Source organism: Sturnira hondurensis, unplaced genomic scaffold (genome assembly GCF_014824575.4).
Source record: "Sturnira hondurensis isolate 20B ecotype Veracruz unplaced genomic scaffold, ASM1482457v3 Scaffold0010128, whole genome shotgun sequence".
Classification (NCBI taxonomy): Eukaryota; Metazoa; Chordata; class Mammalia; order Chiroptera; family Phyllostomidae; genus Sturnira; species Sturnira hondurensis.
This window is the reverse complement of record NW_028082759.1, coordinates 706,487-728,429: the sequence shown is the minus strand read 5'-3', so window position 1 is coordinate 728,429 and position 21,943 is coordinate 706,487. Positions and strand designations below refer to the sequence as shown.

At 35.9% G+C, this 21,943-nt stretch overlaps 1 protein-coding gene across 1 annotated transcript in view; it reads left to right on the top strand.

Moving 5' to 3' along the window:
- The first annotated feature begins 1,343 nt into the window (after positions 1 to 1,343).
- Positions 1,344 to 21,943, top strand: part of ANXA10 (annexin A10) — a 69,861-nt gene continuing 49,261 nt past the window's right edge. The window contains exon 1 of the mRNA XM_037058251.1: positions 1,344 to 1,564. Within this exon, the coding sequence (XP_036914146.1) occupies positions 1,547 to 1,564 (18 nt within the window). The 5' untranslated portion in view covers positions 1,344 to 1,546. The remainder of the gene's footprint in view (positions 1,565 to 21,943) is intronic.

Below are 21,943 nucleotides of genomic sequence, written 5' to 3'. Positions count from 1 at the left end.
GAGCTTCCTTTCTCATGCCTGTTGTTTTAAGTAATGTGTAGTGTTCAGGGAGGCAGTGTCACTAAAACAATGGTGAATAAAAATAAACACTGAGTAATCATTGTCTGGAGGAAAATTAAGAAACATAATCAAATCTCATATGATTAAATCTGATAATATTAAGGAAAATATGTTTGCCTCAACTATCTCAACAATTTTCAATTTGTGTTGACACATTTAGTCTATAATTAAAGCCACAAACCACACCACCTTTGAATTATAAAAAAGAAAATAATAGATAGCTTTAGTTCAAAACCTCATTTTCCTTTGTTTTTAATTTGTTCTAAATCCTAAACACCTAAGTGTAACCTATTCACTTAGTAATACTATGCTGTTTAAATGTACGCACAGATTCAGACACTCACAAAGACAGAAACACGCATGTACACGGCTGACTTAGTTGATGATAACTTCTTTAAAAGCGGCCATGCCTTACATCTTCCCCAGTAACAAGTACACTGTTAAGTCCATCAGATCCTCTAATGAACTGAATGCTGCAGAAATCACATGTTTTTCTGCTCATAGTATATACTACGTGAAGATATCTGGTTTAATCATTTTAATTTATATTTAATACCGGATTTATATGGGGGGAAGCAGCCCTAGTCATGACTGCTGATCAGTGGGTACTTACTATTGCAATCTTCTGTTCTTTGAAGACGTACTTCTCCCTAATTTGTCTTCCAAATATTTTCAGTTTTTAGAGACTAAATGAACACTGTACTATTCACTCAATGGTTAGTGACTGTAAAGTGGCATCATGTATATTTATTTTGATTTCTGGAATAATGTATGAAATGTTTAGTGATAGATATTTCCAAACAATATATGGGACTTTAAAGTATTTTTAAATGTTTCCTTAAAATGTAATAAAGTTAAGTATTAAAATCAAGTGTATAGAAAGTATGAAAATAATGGTCAATATATAATTTCTTCAAAGACTTTTATTTCTGGTTAATTCTGTCCTAAATACACTATTTTTTAACACAACTAGCTATATAATCATCAAAACTATTTTTTAAATGCTACAGACACACAGAGAAGCTAGCAATTTAAAAAAATGAAGGTAGGGGTATAAGTTCCCCAAAGTCTGGATGTTAAAAATGATAAAGCAGAAAATAAATGATTAACTTTATGATTAATGACCTTTTCCATAAGTCATTGGTTTTCTCAAAAGATTATACTTCTTTCATTGATTGGCTAACTTATGTTTTTTAAATCAACACAGGACCAGGGGTTAGGCTACTGGTTCTATTTATTTTGTGCAACAATTCTGCCTAGTCACCTAGGACTGATAGCTCAGCATAGATATAGTATCTCGAGACACGCTATATCCAGAATTGACCCTGCATTTTCCTGCCCGAAAGACCAGAGTGAAAGGCAGACATGTTTAAACTTGATTGAACAGTGAACATCAGTTCTTTCTAGCTACACAGGGAAACAAGTCTGTACAGCTGATCACCTTCTAAAAATCTGACGTACTCTGAAGTTAGCCACTATCACCAAAATGTTTTGTGGAGACTATGTAAGTATAATAGCTTTTTCCGTAAAACTTTCTAGTCTTTTGAGATTTAAAACATAAAATTTCATTTGTGGTACTTGCCATTTTTAACAGGAATATTGGTGTTTTAATTTATCTTATTAAATTTTTAATTAGTAGGGGCTCAATATAACTATTAAACAAAGTTAATATTATTAAACCTCAAATCCATGCTAATATTGAAGTAACATATTATTCCATAGATGCAATTTAGTTACACTTCCTTTCATAATTCTAACTGTAAGAATTAGAATTATAACTGTAAATTCTAATAAAACATTTTGCCTCCATATTTCTTGTTATCAGAAACTGAAAATAAACATGATTGTTAATTTTTAAAGTCATGACCTCTTCCGAAAATACAGGTTATTTTTAAATAATTGTCTGTTGAATTTAAGCAGTATATAACTCAGGTTGGTCACTTCCTTTTTTCCCTTGTCTGAATCGTGTTGATCCAACTATTCTAATGGTCCACAAACCTTTGAGGAACTGACACAGACACCGACTCATCCAAATATACGTTGTATGAAAAGATATCCAATTCACATGACCTTAGAAATTACACCTTAGTGTGGCCTGTATAATTTTTTCAGAAATCTGTATGAAAAATGCTTTCAGAAAGCTTTTTACTTTATACCAAAAAAACTACAACATAATTATTTGGTTAAACTTTGGCACAAAACAAGATTATTTACTTATTTACAAAGTAATGATTACTGGACTGCCTGGATTTTAATTTACTTATTTTGTTTTTCAAATTCAAAATTAGATGAGACCTAAAATGTGACTACTTTCCATCACCGTTGTCTTTAGAATCTTTATTTCACCTTGAGATTTTAGGATCTTGTTGGCAGTTGAAACTTCTCGTTATTGTTTTGTTAATTTTGAGGTAGTTACATTACAGTACAGGGAAATAAAACTTATTAGGTAATTTAGGCCAGTAAATTGTTTAATTTGTAAAAAGCCACATAGTTTTCTCCATTTATATTTATTCAAGCACAATTATTTGGAAATAATTAATATTATATTATTTGCGCTATATCTTACAAATTACATTAACATGTATATGCTAATTTATCAAAAAACAAGTAGAGAATATTTAAATGATACTCCAGGGATTATTAAAAGTTGCAATGATAAGATTTTAAAGAATCATAATTATTTGCTGTACTTCTGAAACAGATAAAGAATGTCAGAGGTTAAAGAGCTGCATTTAAATATAACTAAAATTCATTTTAAGTGTTTTAGTCATCTATATCAGATAAAAATTTCTTATGTATTATTTCTGCAAGTTTTGATGATAGAATGGTTTTACATAATCAGTGTTATCATATTTTAAAGCAATTATTTATTATCTCAAGACACATCCAAGTGGTTAGAATTTGGTATTAGAGAGACCAATATTTGAAGGCAAATGTTTCCGGTTAATCTTCATTTTGGGTCCAGCATCCTCAGACAAAAAACTTGTTCTGGCACAGGCAAGAAAGCACAAGTTCGCATATTATAATGTGTGTGATAATCGACTGGGCTGCTGGTTAACAAATAGAGGCCTGGCCCTCTACTCAGTAGTTCTGATTTAAATGTGTGACATCTGACTTTATATGCTTGACATATGCATGACCACTCTTGAGAGCCACCGATGTAATTTATTACTTTGTTACAAAACTAAAAATAGAAAAATTTAAAAACTCAACTAGGAGGCAAGAATCCTAAAAAAGCAGTTACATTTCCACAAGAAATAAGCATACACAATGCTTTAAAGTAACTTTCTAGAAACATGAAGTTTGATGGCCCTCAATGATTAAGGCAGTTTAAATGGGTTAGTTACTCTAAGAAGATAAATATACCTTTGATTCATAAGTGTATTGTACTCATGTGCTTGTAAGATTCTTTTACTGTAAGATTCTCTATTGAAAGCAAGATTTAATTAAATGATATGGTAAGCCTGGAACTGTTTTGATTTATTAATTACTCAGATATAAATCACCATTCAGGAAGACAGTACCCCTCTTAGATGGAGGAAACTGCACTGTAGAGTGTTAAAAAAAATAAATAAAAACCCAGGTGAGAATCCAAACCCAGGCATCTCTGTGTGATTGTAATTCAAGCTAAAATAGAATGCTTCTTTCAAATATATGTCCTGTTCTTCTAATGAAATTATTGGCTATTTTTGTCCTGTTAGTCACCAGCTCACCCCCAGTTTTTTGTATAGTAGCATTTTATTTACTATAGTTTAATTTATTTGATTAGACCTTTTGTTTTTGCCTCTAAGTAAACTTTAATCCTATTCCTTTTCCTATCTTGTTGACAACTTTCTTATTTCTATCATACTCATGAACTGATAGGAAAGTATTAATCATAGGAGTATTACAAGCAATATAACCTATTTGTATCATATTTCACACTTAACATATACATTACACTTAAAGTAGAGAAACAATTATGGAAATACCCTGTGTTTTCATACCCTGAGCTTTGCATACCTTGTCTAATTTAATAGTCAAAGCAAATCTTTTTACAAGAACACCACTTAGCATGAAAAGGTTTGGAAATTCTTCTTGGAGACACTAGATATTCTACTCGGTGGTTTTCCATATATTTTTAGTCTTGACAACCTTCAAGGAAGGTCTTACTGCCTCCATTTTCCACATGAATATTCTGAGGTGTAGAGCAGTTAAATACTTTCCCCAGGACTGAAAAGCCAGGCAGTGGTGAAGTAGGGTCCTTCCAAACTCCAAGATCGTTTCTCCCACAAAAATAAACAAGATAAAAGTGCCTCAATATAATGATTATCCTGACTTCAAATTCTGAGGCAAAAAATACATTATTTTGTGAACTTAATTACAAGATATAAAATTAGCAGCAGTGTCTTTACAAAGATGCTCTTACTTAACAATCTTGCCCCCCCAAATGGTTCAAGAGTAACAAAGTCAGGCAACAGCAATCCGGGCCATGTCCAGTGTGGGCTACAGGACGTCCTGCATTTTGGCCCACCTGGTATGGAATACCTGCATTGGTGCTCAGGGGTGAATTACGTGTCATGAAGGGAGAACACTGAGAAAATCAGGAACAAATTCCGGGCATTCTATCCAGGAGGGACTGTGACTGAGGAGACCTCCCATGGGAGCAGAGGCTGTTGAGTAGGTAAAAAATTTTTTAAAGCAGGCTTTTCCTACTGAAAGGTATTCCTGAGAGGAAAAAATCCATCTGACAAATCAGACTTTGACTGTTTATCTGCAATATGACTTACTGAACAAATATTAATAAAAGGTTACTCATACTTTAGATTGCTTTTTACTATCACAGGACTACATTGTCTGAACTTTACATACTTTGATTCAACAAATGGTTATGGCTTCAACTCTTACTAAAGCCTCTTTTGAACTAATCTACATTGAACTGGAAAAATTAAAAGTACTAACTTTTTCCTTCAAGTGTTATATAAGCAAGTTGTTAAATTTATATAAATCTACTAGCTGCAGATTGCTTTTAATGTAAAGGCTGGCAAGCATGACTGTAAAGTAGTAAACACACAGGCAGAGCCTGGTTTACCCAATAGAATCCATATTACTGAGGACAATTTACTTAATACTTTGTCTCAATTCTCCTACCTGTAAAATGGGTGTGAAAATAGCATTTTCACAGGTCAGAGACCCCTGGAATCAGGAGGGACTCAGTCTGAGTCACCAAAAAGGAAAGAACTACAGGAATTTTTTAAAGTACTTCAGAGTTTATGCTGTCAATCTCCCTGCCTCAGCCTCTTTCGGATTGTGTCCAAGGAGCCTTAAAATTGCTATAGGTTGTATACCTGCCTTTGTCAGATGAGGCATAGAAAAGACCAATTTTTTAAATATAAAAAAGTACCTGCTTTTTATTCCCTACATTGGCTCAAATGTTTTTCAGAGGGTTTGGTCTTAAACCAAGAGCAAGGTATTAACAGTACCTGCTTGGACTTCCTCATAAGATTTAATATCACAGAGCACTTTTACAAATTTAAACAGCTAGTATAGATGAGTCTGTGTTCTGGTGAAATAAAATAAGCCACTTAGAGAAAACAAATACCATATGATCTCACTTATACGTGGAATCTAACGAACAAAATAAACCTCTGAACAAAAGAGAAACAGAGGCATGGACACATGGAACAGACTGACAGAGGTCAGAGCGGGTACGGGAAGGGGGACTGGATGAAAGAAGGTAAAGGGATTATTAGCCAAAGAACATATACATATAGATATATAATCCATGGACACAGACAAGAGTGTGGTGGTGGCCAGAGGGAAGGGGAAGTGGAGGTTGGGAGGAGGAGGGCAAAGCCGGGGAAACGAGGACATCTGTAACAGCGTCAACAATAAAAATAAAGGGAAAAGAGAGAGAAAGAAGAAACACAGAAGCCATTATATTCCAGGAGAAAAAACTATTTCTCGAGACCCATTTTTTACCTGAATCCCGTCTTAGCACAATATGTAGTTATGAATATATTCTTTCTCAATTACACTTTTATTTATGTCCTTCAGACATTCTGGCAATTATGCTGAAAGGAACCAGAAAAAAAAGTTAACAGACCATGACAAGCTATAATGCACAAAACATAAAAGTAATTATAGGCTATTGTACATAAGATAATGTGTTTTACATACTCCTATTATGGATACAGTGGAATCAGCTTCACTCATAGCCTGCTATGAGTGGCTTGACGTCTTTATTTTGTCACAATTTGTAATTAAGCAACAGAATAATTCAATGTATTTTATCATCATATCTCTAATAATTGCATAAATATCTTTTCAAATATCATATAAAAGCACTTTAACCCCAGCAGGCACATTGTCCTAAGTAATGTGTATTAGTAATGGTGTTAAAAATGTAACATTCATATTGTATTTCATAGTCAGATGATTCTTATCTTGTTGCCATCCTAACAGTAATTTTGAATCATTGTTCAATTCTTTAGAAATATTACATGTATGTACACATTCTTCTAAGCTTTCATGCAGCCACCAGTTTCAAAATGTCATTGTTTTAAATGGTGGATAAGAAAACAGACAAAGGCACTAAAAGACAGAGGCATTTGTACCTGGGACACACATAACTTCTGGTACATTTTATGCCTGCTGTGCTGACTGCTAGGTGTACAATCAAACATGTGGACTGTATATAAACAGTGAATATTAGAGGTGACTGTAGCAGTCCCTTCAAAGCCCAAAATGGTAGATTTATGAACCCTCAGTGATGGGTTAATTATTGGTTTTGAAATGAGAACTTTTTGTGCAACCGAAGTTACAACTGAACCGTTAACAACTTAATGATCAGCAGCAGCTCCTCCACACTCACTCTCCTACAGCGCTGACTTGGTTTCCTTGCAGACACTGAATAAGAGCGTGACTGTGTATGGACGGGTCACCTCGTCCTTCAAGATACTGAGTGTTCCTGATTTCACGACTTAGTGAACTTGGCCTTTTTATTTGTAATACAGATTTGAAGTAATTTAAATGTTTCAGACATGAAAATGGTTCTAGTTACTTAGCAGAGGGAAGCAAGTCTTAAATAAAGAAAGTTTCTTAAACAAGAAACTTCTTCTTGGAATCACAGGGCTACATGTAGCAATGGGAAACACGGGGGCCAGTCTCTCCTAAAAGATACCGGAGTGCTCCTTTATGATCTAGGTTCATTTACTTTATTTTCCTCATTGTTTTTGTGATTTAGAAAGTATGTAAAAGAAAATCTGTGCAGTCTAGAATTTGATGGAGAAACCAATTTTATAACAGGTGTAGTGAACTCTTCAGTGTGGTAAATTGTCTACTGTATTTCCCTCTGCCCCAGCCCTCCCTGGAATTAACTACTTCTCCAAAGACCCCGATTCCCTTAATTAAAAATGGTATTTACACCAAGGTCTGGATGCTAGATGTGCTCAGTGTTCCAAGGGAGTAACTGCTCACCGCTCTTTCAGATGACAAAGCCAAGAGTTATGTCCATATACTAACCCATACCTCTGCACACACCTACTCTATATGTATATCTGTATGTATGGATGTGTCTAACTACCATTCCCTCACAAACACACACATCTATCTTCATATTGATACCTTCAGCCCACCAGTATCAAAAGTTTAGCCTTCTGGACTTCCGCTAAGATGGAGGCGGAGGTGGAAACACTGCCTCCTCACACAACCAAGTTTAAAGTCAACAAAGTTGCAGTAACAAAACCGCAGCCAAAACACAGAAAATTGAACTATACGGAAATCTGATACCGACAACAATGAACCTTTCAGCCGGACCAGTAAAAGGGGCAGAGCCAGCAGCGGAGCAGGGATGGGCAGGAAAGATCTCCTAAGCCAGGCACGCAGGCAGCTGTGGGCAGATCCCAGGTGCGGGGTAGCAACAGGGGGACCCAGGGAGGGCATAAGGCAGCTGGCTGACCGCGGTCACACATTCGTGTGCAGATAAACCAGTGAAGGAGTGAGCAGTGAAACAGACCACGCAGGCCCCAGTGGTGGGAAGCAGCAGAGGGGACCATCATTGCCCCTCTTGGACCCCGCCCCCACATACATCGTCACAACCCAGCAACTGAGTTGCCCTGCCCTGCTGAACACCTAGGGCTCCACTCCTAATACATATCAGGTGTGAACAGACCAAAATATGGCTCAAGAAGAACTCAAAGCCCCAGAGCCGACAACACTAAGCAAACAAGAAATAGCGAACCTCTCAGATGCACAGTTCAAAACATTGGTGATCAGGATGCTCACAGAACTGGTCGATTTTAGTCACAAATTAGAGGAACAAATGAAGGCTAAACTAATGGAAATGAAGGGAAATGCACAGGAAACCAATAGTTTGGTTTCCTTTCAGAAAGGAAACTGGGACTCAAATCAAGGGAGTGGACCAGAAGGAAGAAATAAATGACCAAACAGAAAAATATGAAGAAACAAAAATTCAAGAAAATGAGGAGAGGCTTAGGAACCTCTAGGACATATTTAAACGCTTCAACATCTGAATTATAGGGGTACCAGAAGGGGAAGAGGAACAGCAACAAGTGGAAAACTTATTTGAACAAATAGTAAAGGAGAACTTCCCTGATCTGGCAAAGGAAATAGACTTCCAGGAAATCCAAGAAGCTCAGAGAGTCCCAAAAAAGTTGGACCCAAGGAGGAACACACCAAGGCACATCATAATTACATTAGCCAAGATTAAAATGGAGAGAATTCTAGAAGCAGCAAGAGATAAGGGGACAGTCACCTACAAAGGACTTCCCATCAGACTGTCAGTAGATTTCTCAAAAGAGACCTTACAGGCAAGAAGGAGCTGGAAAGAAGTATTCCAAGTCATGAAATCCAAAGACCTACATCCAAAATTGTTCTATCCAGCAAAGCTTTCATTTAGAATGGAAGGGCAGATAAAGTGCTTCTCAGATAAGATCAAATTCAAGGAGTTTATCATCACCAAGCCCTTATTATATGAAATGTTAAAGGGACTTATCTAAGAAAAAGAAGATAAAAAATACGAACAGTGAAAGGACAGCAAACTCACAGTTATTAACAACCACACCTAAAACAAAAGCAAACTAAGAGGACAGCTAGATCAGGAGTGGAACCATAGAAATGAAGATCACATGGAGGGTTAGCAACAGGGGAGTGGGAGGAGGGGAAATGGGGAGAAGGTACAGAAAGTAAGTAGCATAGATAGTAGGCAGAAAATAGACAGGGGGTAGGGCAAGAATAGTAGGGGAAATATAGAATCTAAAGAACTTGAGACATGTGGGCATAAACTAAAGGGGAGGAATGGTTGGGGAGAAGGTGTGCACAGTGGAGGAGAATGAAGGGGGGGGAATAGAACAACTGTAATGGCATAATCAATAAAATATATTTAAAAATAAAATAATAAACAGTAAAAAAATTTAGCCTTCTATTGATAACTTCTCATACCATAAAAACCATGACTATCAAAATCTAAAATATATGTGTGTATTTGTTCAATCCTACATATATATGTTGATTAAAACCTGCTAAATCATAGCCCTGTGAAATGCAATTGGCCAACAAGAAAACACTGAGTTCTTTTCATCTTTTGTCTTTACATCACTCAGCCAGACACTGTTTTCCAAAGTTCAGCATGTCCCTTCTCCCAAACCACTTCAATGTGGTTCAGTTGTAATTTGGACAAATTGGTTTGCTATCTATGTTCCCTGTTGGGTTCTCCCTACATTGCAGCTGATTTTGTCCAATTAAAATTACGAGTGGTAAAATATGCTCTTTGTGGTGTATAGTTGTATGAGTTTTAAGTATGGTATCTAATACCACATTTCCTTATAGAAGACTTCCATCATCCAAAAATTCTTCCATACTTACCGTTTACAGTCAACAGTGACCCCAACCCTCAAGCCCTGGCAAATGTTGACCTGTTTTCCACAACTACAGTCCCACTTCTCCCTGACTGTCACATAAATGGAATCACAGACGATAAAACCTCTTGGATCTGGCTCCTTTCACTTAGTAGTAGATGCATTTCATCTTTATCCACATTGTTGAATGAATCAACAGTTCTGTCTTTGTACTGCTGAATAAGGACTCTCTTGTACGGGTGCACCATAATTTGTTTACCCATTCAGTCTGAAAAACATCTGGGTTGTTTCTAACTTTCAGAACATACAAAAACATTTCTGGAGTGAACACTCCAGGTAAGGTTTTTGAGTAAAGATAAGTTTCCATTTCTTCTGGATAAAGATCGAGAAGGACTACTGCCAGTGAGGGTCTGCTTCACTTTATAGGTAACTGGCCAACTGTTTTTTCAAAGTGGCTCTACAAAGTGACACTCCAACCAAGCAGCGTGTTGCAACAGTTTCACTTTGCGTGTCTTTCTACGTAGTGACATTGACAGTTTTTCATATGTTTATTAACTATACTTTAATTGAGAATGTGTCTAAAATACCTATTTTTAAATCAGGTGATTTGTTTATTTTTAATTGTCCTTGATATATTTTGGATAAAAGGTCATCACGAGAAATGTGATTTACAAGTTTGTTCCCCAGTTCAGTGACTTGTCTTTTCATCCTTTTAAACTGTATTTTTCACAGAGCAGAAGTTTTCAGTTTTGACAAAGTCCAATTTATGAATTTTTTCTTTGCAGGTTATATTTTTGTTGCCATCAAAAAAATTATTTGGCTAACCCAAAGTCACACAGATTTTGTCCTATATTTTCTCTCAAATATTTTACACACATATTTTTATATAAGTCTATGCTCAAATTGGGATTAATTTTTATGTAAAGTTTGAGGTATAGTTCAAGTTTAATTTTTTTCATACAGATACACAGTTTTTACAGTCATATCTTGGCAAAGCGATTTTCCCTAATAAATTGCTTTTATAACTTTATCAAAAATTATTTTTCTGTATTTATATAGCTCTATTGCTAAAGTCTCCATTATATTCCATTGGTCTATTTTTCTGGAATATTAGTCAATTCTACCCTCTTTGGCTTGATAAACATTCTAAATATCAATTAGCATTAGTCCTTTAATATTGTTTTTCTTTTTTAAATTTTTTCCAGTAGCTTTCTAGATCCTTTGCTTTTCTACAGGTATTTTAGAATCAAATTGTCCAAAGCTACACAAAATGCTGCTGTTTTGCTGCAATAAAAATGGCATATATCTCCATCCATTTAGGTCTTTCTTCAACGATTGTTAGCACTGTTTTGTTTCTGTGTCCCATTATATATGCCTTTTATTTCTTTCTATTTCCTTACTGCACCATGATCTTCAGTAGAATGTTTAAGAAGTAATGACAAAAAAAAAATCCTTGCTTTCTTCCCAGTATGGGAGCGGCAGTGGTGGGGGGTGGAGAAACATTCAATATTTCTCCATTAAATGTAATGTTGTGTAGTTAAGTATATTTGCAAAGGTTTTGTAGCTGTCTTTAATCAGATTTTAAAAGTTGCCTTCTCTTTCGACTTTGCTGAGCGTTTTTAAAACAAATGAATGCTATACTTGTCAAGTTTATCATATTTTGATGATCGTATTTTCTTTTAAATATATTAATATGATGAAATAAACTGATTGATTCTGAATGTCAAATCAATTTGCATCCTTGAGGTAATCCTCAGTTGATCATGCCACATTATTTTATATATATATTGCTACATTGGATTTTCTTATATTAGGTTGGGCATTTTTATATCCACGTTTTTAAGAGTTACTGGTTTTACTGTCTTGTAATGTCGGTATTATTTTGGTATAATGTCGATATTATTCTGGCTCCATAAAATAAATTAGAAAGTGTTCTTTTCTATTTTCTGTAAGACAGTCAGTTATTTATTCTTTGAATATTTTGTAGAAATTCCTAGTGAAACTATGTAACTGAGGTTCCCTTTGCTAACATATTTCTAACTATAAATCCAGTTTTCTCAATAAGTATCAGGCTGCTCACGTTATGTTTTTTGAGTGAGTTTTGATAGTTTTTCTGTCATAGAATTTAAGTTGTCATATTCATAGGTATAAAATTGATTGATCATGGCACATCTTTTGGTAGGGATGTTTCCAGCTATTTTCAGATTAATCCCATCCTGGGACCCCACCCTCATGATCCCATCTAAATCTAGTCACCGGCCAGAGGCTCCACCTCCAAATACCATCACTCTGGGCCAGGGCGGGGTTGGGGGAGGAGAGGAGGGTTGTTAGGCTTCATCATATGAATATGGGGGGGCCCAAACATTCAGTTTATACAAGATCTCATGACTTCTGTGTTACTTTCAGCTAATTAAGTATTCATAAATCATCCACCCATAAAAGTTTATAAAATTAGATATGTCTACATTTGTGCAAGGTAAAAATTCTGAACATTTCTTTTTAACTAGAATTTCTCTCCCCCACCTGCTCCTGCCAGCTTCTATTCTAAAACCTGTACTGATAAAGAGGGCAAAAACAACTTTCTGATCCTTCTTTGGTCAGACCCTCACCTCTGATAGCAGTCTCACTGAGGCTCCTAAAAGTTTGGCAAAGCCCTTGGTTTTATTTAACAGGTATTTTAGTCACACAGCACTAATGCTCTCTGGCCATGGGAGATGTTTCTTTGGGGCCACTGTTTTTTAAATATCTCTTATTGCTAGTACTCTTCTCCTGAAGTTTGCCAGTCTGTTCTCAGAGTTTCTATTACTCTTCCTGAAAAAAGATTTGGAGTCAGATTCAAAAAAAAATGACATGACTAAGTCTTCCTACTTGTAGCTGTCAGGTGGTCCATGGCAAACACTCATACATCCTATGTCCCAGCAAACTCTGAACGTGCCACAAACTCTGAACGTGCCATAAACTGGTCAAGTTCAGGCACTGCTCAGTGAAGCCACCCCCCTCACTGACAGCAGCTAGTTGTCCATGTAATCTCCGCTTTTGCCTTTTTCCAGCGTGAGTCCACTGTGCTCCCCAAACTCCGCAACTACACATCCAGTTCCCTGGTGGTCTCCATGGGGACGCTGTCACCACCCTTCACCTTTCACCTCACTTCTCATGGCAGGCAGGAAGGTCTCACACCACAACATCAATTCTACCCAAATAAGTCTCTTCCACAATTTTAAATAGAACCTCTTCAACTCCCCTACGTTGGTGAGTGGCTAAAAGTTGCAGAACTGGTTTCTACAATTTTCTTTGCAAACCCCATCTAGAGGGCCTGTCCTTTACTTTGGAATGTGGACACACTTGCCAGTGAGTGATAGCCTCAATAAAAACTAAATTATAAGGATACTGAAGTTAAAATATTAGAGTGTCATATAAACCTCTTAACTTTCTGTCTATCAAAGGAACATTTCTATCAACCCTCACTTTCCGGAAAGGAGACTGACATCTGTCTTGTGGGCAGCCATCCGTAACTGACTCCTTTCCAATGCAACACGTTTATCTGGCAGATATTCTCCCTTTAACATAAGACGCCCTATGAATGTTGATGGATTTTAGTCCCTTTGGCTTATGTTCACAGTGTTTGTAACATACAAACACTAGCGCTGCTTTAGCTTACACTCTGTTCACTTCTGCAGCTACTACACTTTTTAAATGAAGAAACATGTTACAAAAACATTCCAAATGCAATTTAAGGCAGGAAATGGAATTGTGTATTTGAGTACATATTAGGAAAATGTTAGGTGCATCACTAATGCTTCAAAGTATAAAATAAACAATTGAGTATGACTTTGAAGAATAAAATAACAAGACTGGACTTCCCATTTGGAAGGCTGACTATCCCGGTATTTTTGTTTGTTTTGGCAAATGGCTGACAGACTACGTTGCAGATTAATGTAAAAGGAGAGATGCCTCACTGTATAATTTGATGAGCATCGACATTTTCTGAATTATTTTTTTCTTTCTAAACATTTGTTGACTTCTGAAATATGTACTACATAAGGAGATCACATCAGTCTCTATTCATCAGAACATCGATCAAGTTTCATAAGTAAAAGCGTAACAATATTAAATCCAATGCCCTTATAAAACCAGGTACTCCTGAGAAATGTAAAGATTAGCTTAAAATACTTCAAACTTTTTAAAAGAATTTCAGTTTTTTTAAGTTAACTGAGATACCTTACTTAAATTCTTTTATCTCCTTCATCACCAAGCCAAATTATAACTAAATAAATAGCCAACATCTATACAGAAAACTTCTAATAATGAATGCCCTCTGCCTTTACTGTGACATCATATTTTTCCCTTCGGTATACATCTTTACTCACTGACTAGAATAGAAATGCTATGCAGAACACTTATTTATTTACTGTTGTTCAAGGCAAAAAAAATACCCTAAACAAACTGGCTATTACTCAAACTCTGTAATATTTATTAGTCATGTATCTATGAATATTAGCTCCAAAATTCTAAAACTTTTGTCTGGGTTAAATTTCCTTTAATATAGAAAACACACACACACACAACTTTTTTAGAATTATCCAGCTAAGATTTCACTGAGCTACAAACAGGCTTTTCTTTAAAATCATATTCTCCTGCTTAGTTATTATTAACTCAGACGGGGGTGGAAAAACAGTAAAGCCAGCTAAAACCAAGCATTATTATAAAGGTAGAATGTGTTGGGAGTAGAGCACCAAGATATTTTCCACAGCAGTCTTTCAGTGCCTAAAAAAAAGGGAGCATAATGATAGGCAAAAGGGACCATTTTTCCCCACTAACATCTCAAGAACACACAGTTCACTAGATAACATTTTCATTGATTTCTGTTATTTAAGCTAAGAATTTTTAATCACCAGAAGGCTATTTCTATTTGTGAAATAGCATGCTGGGCTAAGAGAATGCTGGTTACTTACCTCTATAAAAATAGCAAGTTAGAGGAAAGTTGCTGAGATTTTAGGATCACCATCAAAGAGCTGCAACACTCTACAGAAATTGGTCTATGAATCCAGACTCACAGACACAGAAAACAAACTGACAGGTGTCAGAATGTCAGGGAGGAACAAGGGCTGGGTGAGAAAGGCAAGGGGATGAAACCAAACCAACACAAAACAAAACCCACAGTCACAGACAATAGTAGGGTGGTTACCAGATAAAAAGGGAGGTGAGGGGAGGTAGAGGAGGGTAAAGAAGGATAAATGGTGATGGAAGGAGACTTGACTTTGGGTGGTGAACACACAATACAAGATAGAGAGGATATATTATAGAACTGTACACCTGAAACCTACGTAAGTGTACACTTGCAACCTATATAATTTTATTAACCAATGTACCCCGAATAAATTCAATAAAAATTAAAATTAATTAATTAATGTTGAGTGACAAGTAAGCCAGTCACAAAAACTGGCATACTGAAAAGGATTTGGGATAAATTAATGTGGGAGACAGAACACTGATGGCCTGACCCTAAGGAGGACACGGGGACTGACTGGGAAGGGACACAGGAAACACCATGGGGTCCTGGAACGTTCTGTATCTTGATCTGAGTGACAGTTACCTGGATATATACATATGTCCCAAATAACAGAGCTATGTTCATGTATTTGTGTCTTTGCCATATGTAAATGACACATCAATAAAGCACTATTATCTAAATTAAAGGATCCATGAAATCCGATTCTTCACAAATGAAATGTCAGCATAATCTGTATTTTAAGTACAAAACTCAGGGTTGCATGTGCTCCCTGAGTATGAGCAATCGCTTAGATCCTACACTGAATATGCTTTTTATTTAACCCTTTAAAAACATTATTATATGTTTTATCCCCTTTAGGCATACATTTTGTGTATTCGAATTTTTTAACTATTTTGGAAGGAATATAAACACATGTGAAAATAGCATTAATTTTTGAAAAATGAGAATAATAACAGAGTGGAAGGGAAGAGGATTCAGAGATAAGATAGACTTGGAAAGCACCAGTTTCACAGTCAGAGCAGTGTTATTCTGGACTGCCAATTGTCAAGCCAATGGCCTTTATAAAGACTGAGTCATCATTCTGATATGTAATATAGAAGTAAGGACACTTACCTTGCCGGATACAACCTTGGTGATAACTTCCAATTAAATAAAGAATATAAAGGTGCTGTTTAAGTGCAAAGTATCTATACACATAGTTAGCAGTATAGGGCCTCTCACCTCCAGGACACCATGGTTTGCACAATACATTTACACATTTTATTTGGGACATGGACATGTTCATTAGATTTAAATGTGACTTCAGTTCTATACATAATATATTGTTGATGAAAATAAAAACAGTCGAACTTTTAGCAAGCATAAACCACACTGTGCTATGGTTTCTTACCATAGTGGTAGTCTAAGCCCCCTGAGAACAGGAACTGACTCTCCTGTTTGCTGTTCTGCCATTGGACAAGGGTTGTAGACACTGCAAGGCTATAAAGAAAAAAAAGTGGGGTGGGGGGAATGTACGGTCCGTCTTGTTAGCATGGGAGAGTAAGCAACTGAGCTTCAGAAAGACGAAATACAAACACAAGTTCCTCGCTTTCAGCTGCAATGATTACGTAGAGTATCATCTAATGGTGTCACACTGTGGCCAGAGTCACATGGTTCTATTTTGGGGAGGACACTATGGTGACTTCTTTGATTTAGGCTGTGCTCTCAGCTCCTGAAAAAGCCTTTAGCCCAGTCTGAGGGTGAAGTGACTGTAATGTGATCAGGCTCTCAGAGCAGGGGGTTTGCCGTGATGGCGCCCGTGTTCTGTCTTTCCTACTAAATCATACTAACAAATGGGGTGCTGCTGCCTAAATAATTCAAAATCTAGCTGGTGTTTCACTCAGAGGAAGGTGTTAAGGCTTTTAGAATCTATTCTGTACTGTAGAGCACTTCTCAGTCAGAATCACTTCATAATGTGAGAGGCAACTTTTAGACATTTGTTTTAAAAAATACATATATATATAGTTTAAGTGAAAAGGAAGTAATTCTGAAAATATCATTAAATTGTGTAATAACATCTTTATGTATAGTCTATTATTTGGAGAAAGATAATATAAAAAAGCTAAAATTATTGTTTTCTATTTTTATCTACATATTATATCATTAATTCTAAACCATCTAGCTCATAGAGAATATTTGTATAAATAATCAAAGATAACAGAAATTCTACTAGTTGGAACTATTTAGTAACTCTAAAGCTTTTTTATATTTAATTATGAATAGCTTTATTTTTATCTAGAATCTTTCTTAGAGACATTTTATATAAAATGTTGTATTATAAAGTACTATATATTATATAATATATGTGATAATATATAGTAAGATATATATTTTCCATTATGTGTAAGAGTATATCTCATAGGTCTTTTGTTCTCTTCATTCCAAGTATTTAGTACTATTTTCTAACAACAAAACTCCACTGGAAATAATATTACATAATGAAAAAGGAACTAATAATGTCAGCCCGTAATACTACCTCAGGAATGAGGTAGAACCTCCAGAAGAAAGGAGATCTTTAAGCAATGCATTTCCACCTGTTGAAATCTAATCAAACATGAGAGTTTTGCCTCAAATGAAACTTTTCCAAGAAGTCTTCCCTTGAACTTTCTCCTGCTTATCACCTGAAGATTTTTATTTCTTTCCTCCAAAGTCCATGGAGTCTTTTTAGGCTTTTGTAACATACTACCTCTGCCTTTAGTTAGTTGTGTACATGTACTGCATTCATAGTAGTAAAACTAATAATAGTATGTAGTACAACCTATTACACAACCTATTAATTGCTTACTTTTACTTTCTGCAAAGAATACTGAATAAATTGACAGGGAATAAAATAAGCCATTATATGTACAGCTAAAATCAATTAATAAATAAAGTACCTTAAATTATGAAATAAAAACCTGCATAAAATAAGAAATCATGTTACCTATGAACATGAAATAACTTACCTAACTGTTCAGTATAAGGCCCAGAATATTTAAATTCTATAAAACCACAGTTAGTGTGACCGACAATTATATCCACATACACATTTTTTTCAAGTTAATGGTCTCATTCTTTCTTATATCCATGAATTCCAAAATTTGACTAAAAATATATTATCAATGTATTAAATACTTGGAATTAAGGACTGAGACCATTTGCTGTGCTACTGAACTAAATTCAAGGTTCAAATCTTTTAAGATATTAAATAACATCCCTATATTCTAGTATATAATACACACTAAAAATATTTTCTGTATTTCCTACATAATCTCAATCTCAATTTTTCCCTGGAATGTGTTCTTTTTACACAGATGCACTTTTAGTTCTCAACTTTTTAATTCTCCATTTTCATCTTCCCATTCTCTAAAACCCATGTCAACCACAGTATCTCTGGATCAATGACATACTGACATCTTTTTCAATCACCCTAGTCCAATTTGAAATATGAAGGTAATAACAGGAGGGAGAGTTTATGACCGAGATCAGATGATTAGGAAATAATTCCCTTAAATTGGACTATTTAGTAAGTAACTTAATTTGGAATTTGCACATGAACTGTATACCTAGTCATAACATTATTTCGTGTAGATCTAAATTCCACTTGTGTGAATTTTAAATATGGAGAGGAAATACCTAGAACTGATGTCAATATGTAATATTATCCTAAATGTCAAGTTAATTTGGTGAAGAAAGGTTATCAAAATTCTAACAATCTGCTAATAACTTTGAAAAGAGTAAGTCATCAATTATTTCAAAGCATACCTAGCACCTCCAATAAAATACCGCACAAACTACGGCTTTGATGACTTAGAGCCATGAAGCAGCAGAAAAAGCACAAGCCAGAATATGTGTGTTGATGGGGGCGGGTGGGGGGACTGCACACATAAGATTGTCCCAAATGCCTTGCTTATGTGCTACGAAGTGCAAAGCCTTCCCCAGACTTCAAATTCTCCACCTCTTAGGTTGTCACCTTCCCTCCATATAAACTTTTAAAGCTTCACGTGACTTCTTTTTTTCACCCAGAATCAATCCAAACAATTCATCATTTTCCCTAGTTTCTGCACAAAGAAGTCCACATACAATCCCTTTTAACAAATATTAATGACAAGTTATGAAGCAGGTTAATCACAGAAACTCTACCTCACTGTTCATTTCTGTTACATGCCATAGCTCTTCCCAAATTGTTTCCTGTATTTCCGAGTATTCCTTATTCATGAGAACAGTTCAACATCCAAGTCTGCACAACCCTTCACGCGAACACTCACTCTTGACAAAACAAAGGAAGCCCTGTTCATAGAACTCATTTTTCTTAGAAATCTGTTAACAGAAGTGGGTATTTTCCGCTCATGTACTACTACTGGTGCTCCAGTAGGGGGTGCTGCAGACCTGGCCCACCACTGGAAACCCTAGGGAGAAGAAAGAACACCATGCTCCTAGAGGCATCAGAAAGGGAAAAGAGCTCCATGTGAAGGATGACAATGCAGCTGAAGTCTGAGAATTAAATACCGAATAGATGTTCAGCATGATCACAATGTGGAATCATGAGATGGGAAAAGTAAAGTGGATGGGGAGGGGGGAAATTTCAAACAGATGACACAGAAAGAATAATGCCACAGAAATCCCTTGGGCTAGAGTATGTGTTGCTGTGTGTCATGGTATGGGAGTAGAGAGGTTCAGGAGAGAGAAATTAAACCTGAGGTAGTAAGACATAATAAAGGACTAGGTCATGAAAGACATTATTTATTACACTAAAATATTAGGATTAAATTCCACAATTCCTAGTCTCAGTCATAGGAATGAGTTGTAGTATTACACTGAAAATACTGTCATTAATAATAATGACCAAAATTTGAATGTCTTTTTCTATTCTATACAATTTATACTTTGCCCTCTAATGTGATCTTCTCACTCAGCTGCATTACCGTGCACTCTGTGGAGAAGGCTGGAATGGAATGTCGGTAAGGCCAGCACACTGCAATGTGTTCACAAACCCAGATGTTCCCAGGGATGTTTCTTTGATCTAATAGTCATCCATCCTGTGGGCCAGAGTAGAAAACAAATATTGAGAAGCCTTACTCTGGGAATTAAGGATTTCAGGCATGGAAAAACAAATGATGGGTTTATCTCTTAGAAGTACCACTGTGGCAGTGAAAATGAATTGGGCCTGCTTAACAGCCTATTGGATATAACCCAAGGGAAAAGAAGTAGAGGCTTTGCTAAGTTAGTAGTAACAGGAGGGGAATCACACGAAAGCTATTTAGAGGAGAGAACTGACAGTCTCGTATGGAAGCACACATTAGTTGTGGAAGAGTAAGAGAGAGAAACAATACACTCGTTACTCGGTCCTTTAGCGTTGCTTGTGTTTAAAGCCATAGAAAATACTTCAGAACAACTTTGGTCAGATATGAGGAACTTCGGGAAAGTTTAGGGGATTTTGACCTGAGCCAAAAACCAATGTCCCAAAGGTGAATAAGTGCTTGGTTCAAGGGAAGTACCTTATGGAAACGGAAGTACCCTAAGATTTCTGTAGAATTTCTTCTCAGGATTCTGAAAACCCCCTATTAACTAGAGATCTAGTCATCTTCAACTACATTAAACCTAAGGTATTTCAATGATGCTGAATTACTCACTAAAAGGGCATCCAGTTAGTCAAATTCCCAACTCCCCTTGGTAATATTTCAAAGTCTGAAAGTCTTGAGATACTCAGGTTGTCAATGTGAGTGCGGCTCAAAAGCCACTTGGGAAAAAGGTCTAAAATATGGTTGGCCTATGAACAGTGAACTTGGAGGGCTATGGGTTTACCGAGTCCAGCCACTGGATTAGCTCTGAATAAATGAAATATGCATTTATTGATGTACCTGCTGCTTTGAAATGATGAAAATAATTTTATCTACTTCACGAGCCAAATACAGATGCTTACTTTCAGTCTGTATTCAGTTTCAGAGAATAATTTTGACAGTTTTCTGTCAGTTAAAGAAATTAATTCATTATTTACTCAGAGGATGGATTCCAGAACCAACTTTGTATCTACAAATTACTCATGCTCTTCTGCACCGTGCGATTATAGAGCAGTTTATTTTGTCTTTCAAAAAGGCAGTATTTTTCATTCCTCTGTCAAAACCTAAATTTACACATGAGTAAAAGCAAAGATTATATTTTGATTACCTTGTGGTAAGAATTCAAATTGAAATGACAGACAGCAGAATTTATTTTGCTTTATATAAACGATACTATTCCTGAATTTGTCAATTTTCAAAGCAAGAAAAATAAAATACTTTTACCATATACGTACTATCTCTCATGTCAAATTGGAAAGTATCCACTTTTTCAAAATTTCCAATCTTCTCTAGGACATGAAAAAATTACATAGATGAATATTAAAAATGACATTGCTTAAAAAGGTACCTATGCACCCTGGCTGGCTGGCTCAGTTGGTTGGAGCATCATCCTTCACACCAACAAGTTGCCGGTTCAATTTCCATTTAGGGCACATACCTAGGACGCAGGTTCGAACCCTGGTCAGGGCACATGTGGAAGGCAACTGATTGATGTTTCTCTCTCACCTCAGTGTTTCTCTCCCTCAAAACCTACCTCTCTGTCTCTCTGTCTCTGTAAAAATTAGTAAACATCTTTAGGTGAAGGGGAAAGGTCCATATGCCGAAAAACACCTGAAATCACAGCCTCTGACTCTTTCAAGAGGTTAAACCAAAGTTACTGGCTTAATTTATAATATACCTCAAAAATCAGGAAGTTAAATCACATTCAGTTAACCAAGCAGTCTGTATTTTTTTTTTAAAAAAAACATGCTAATTGCTTCCATTCAAATGTGCTTTATCTTTCACCTGGGTTTCAAATGAACTACCCACAACCTAAAGCAGCATTTTCATTTCGTCCTTTATCTTGTTATAAGGTCTTACTACTTGAACTCAAATTAGATTATTTCATTTTCTTGCTTAAAAACTTAGAAGTCCCTTAGCCATCAGGCCTTTGCCAC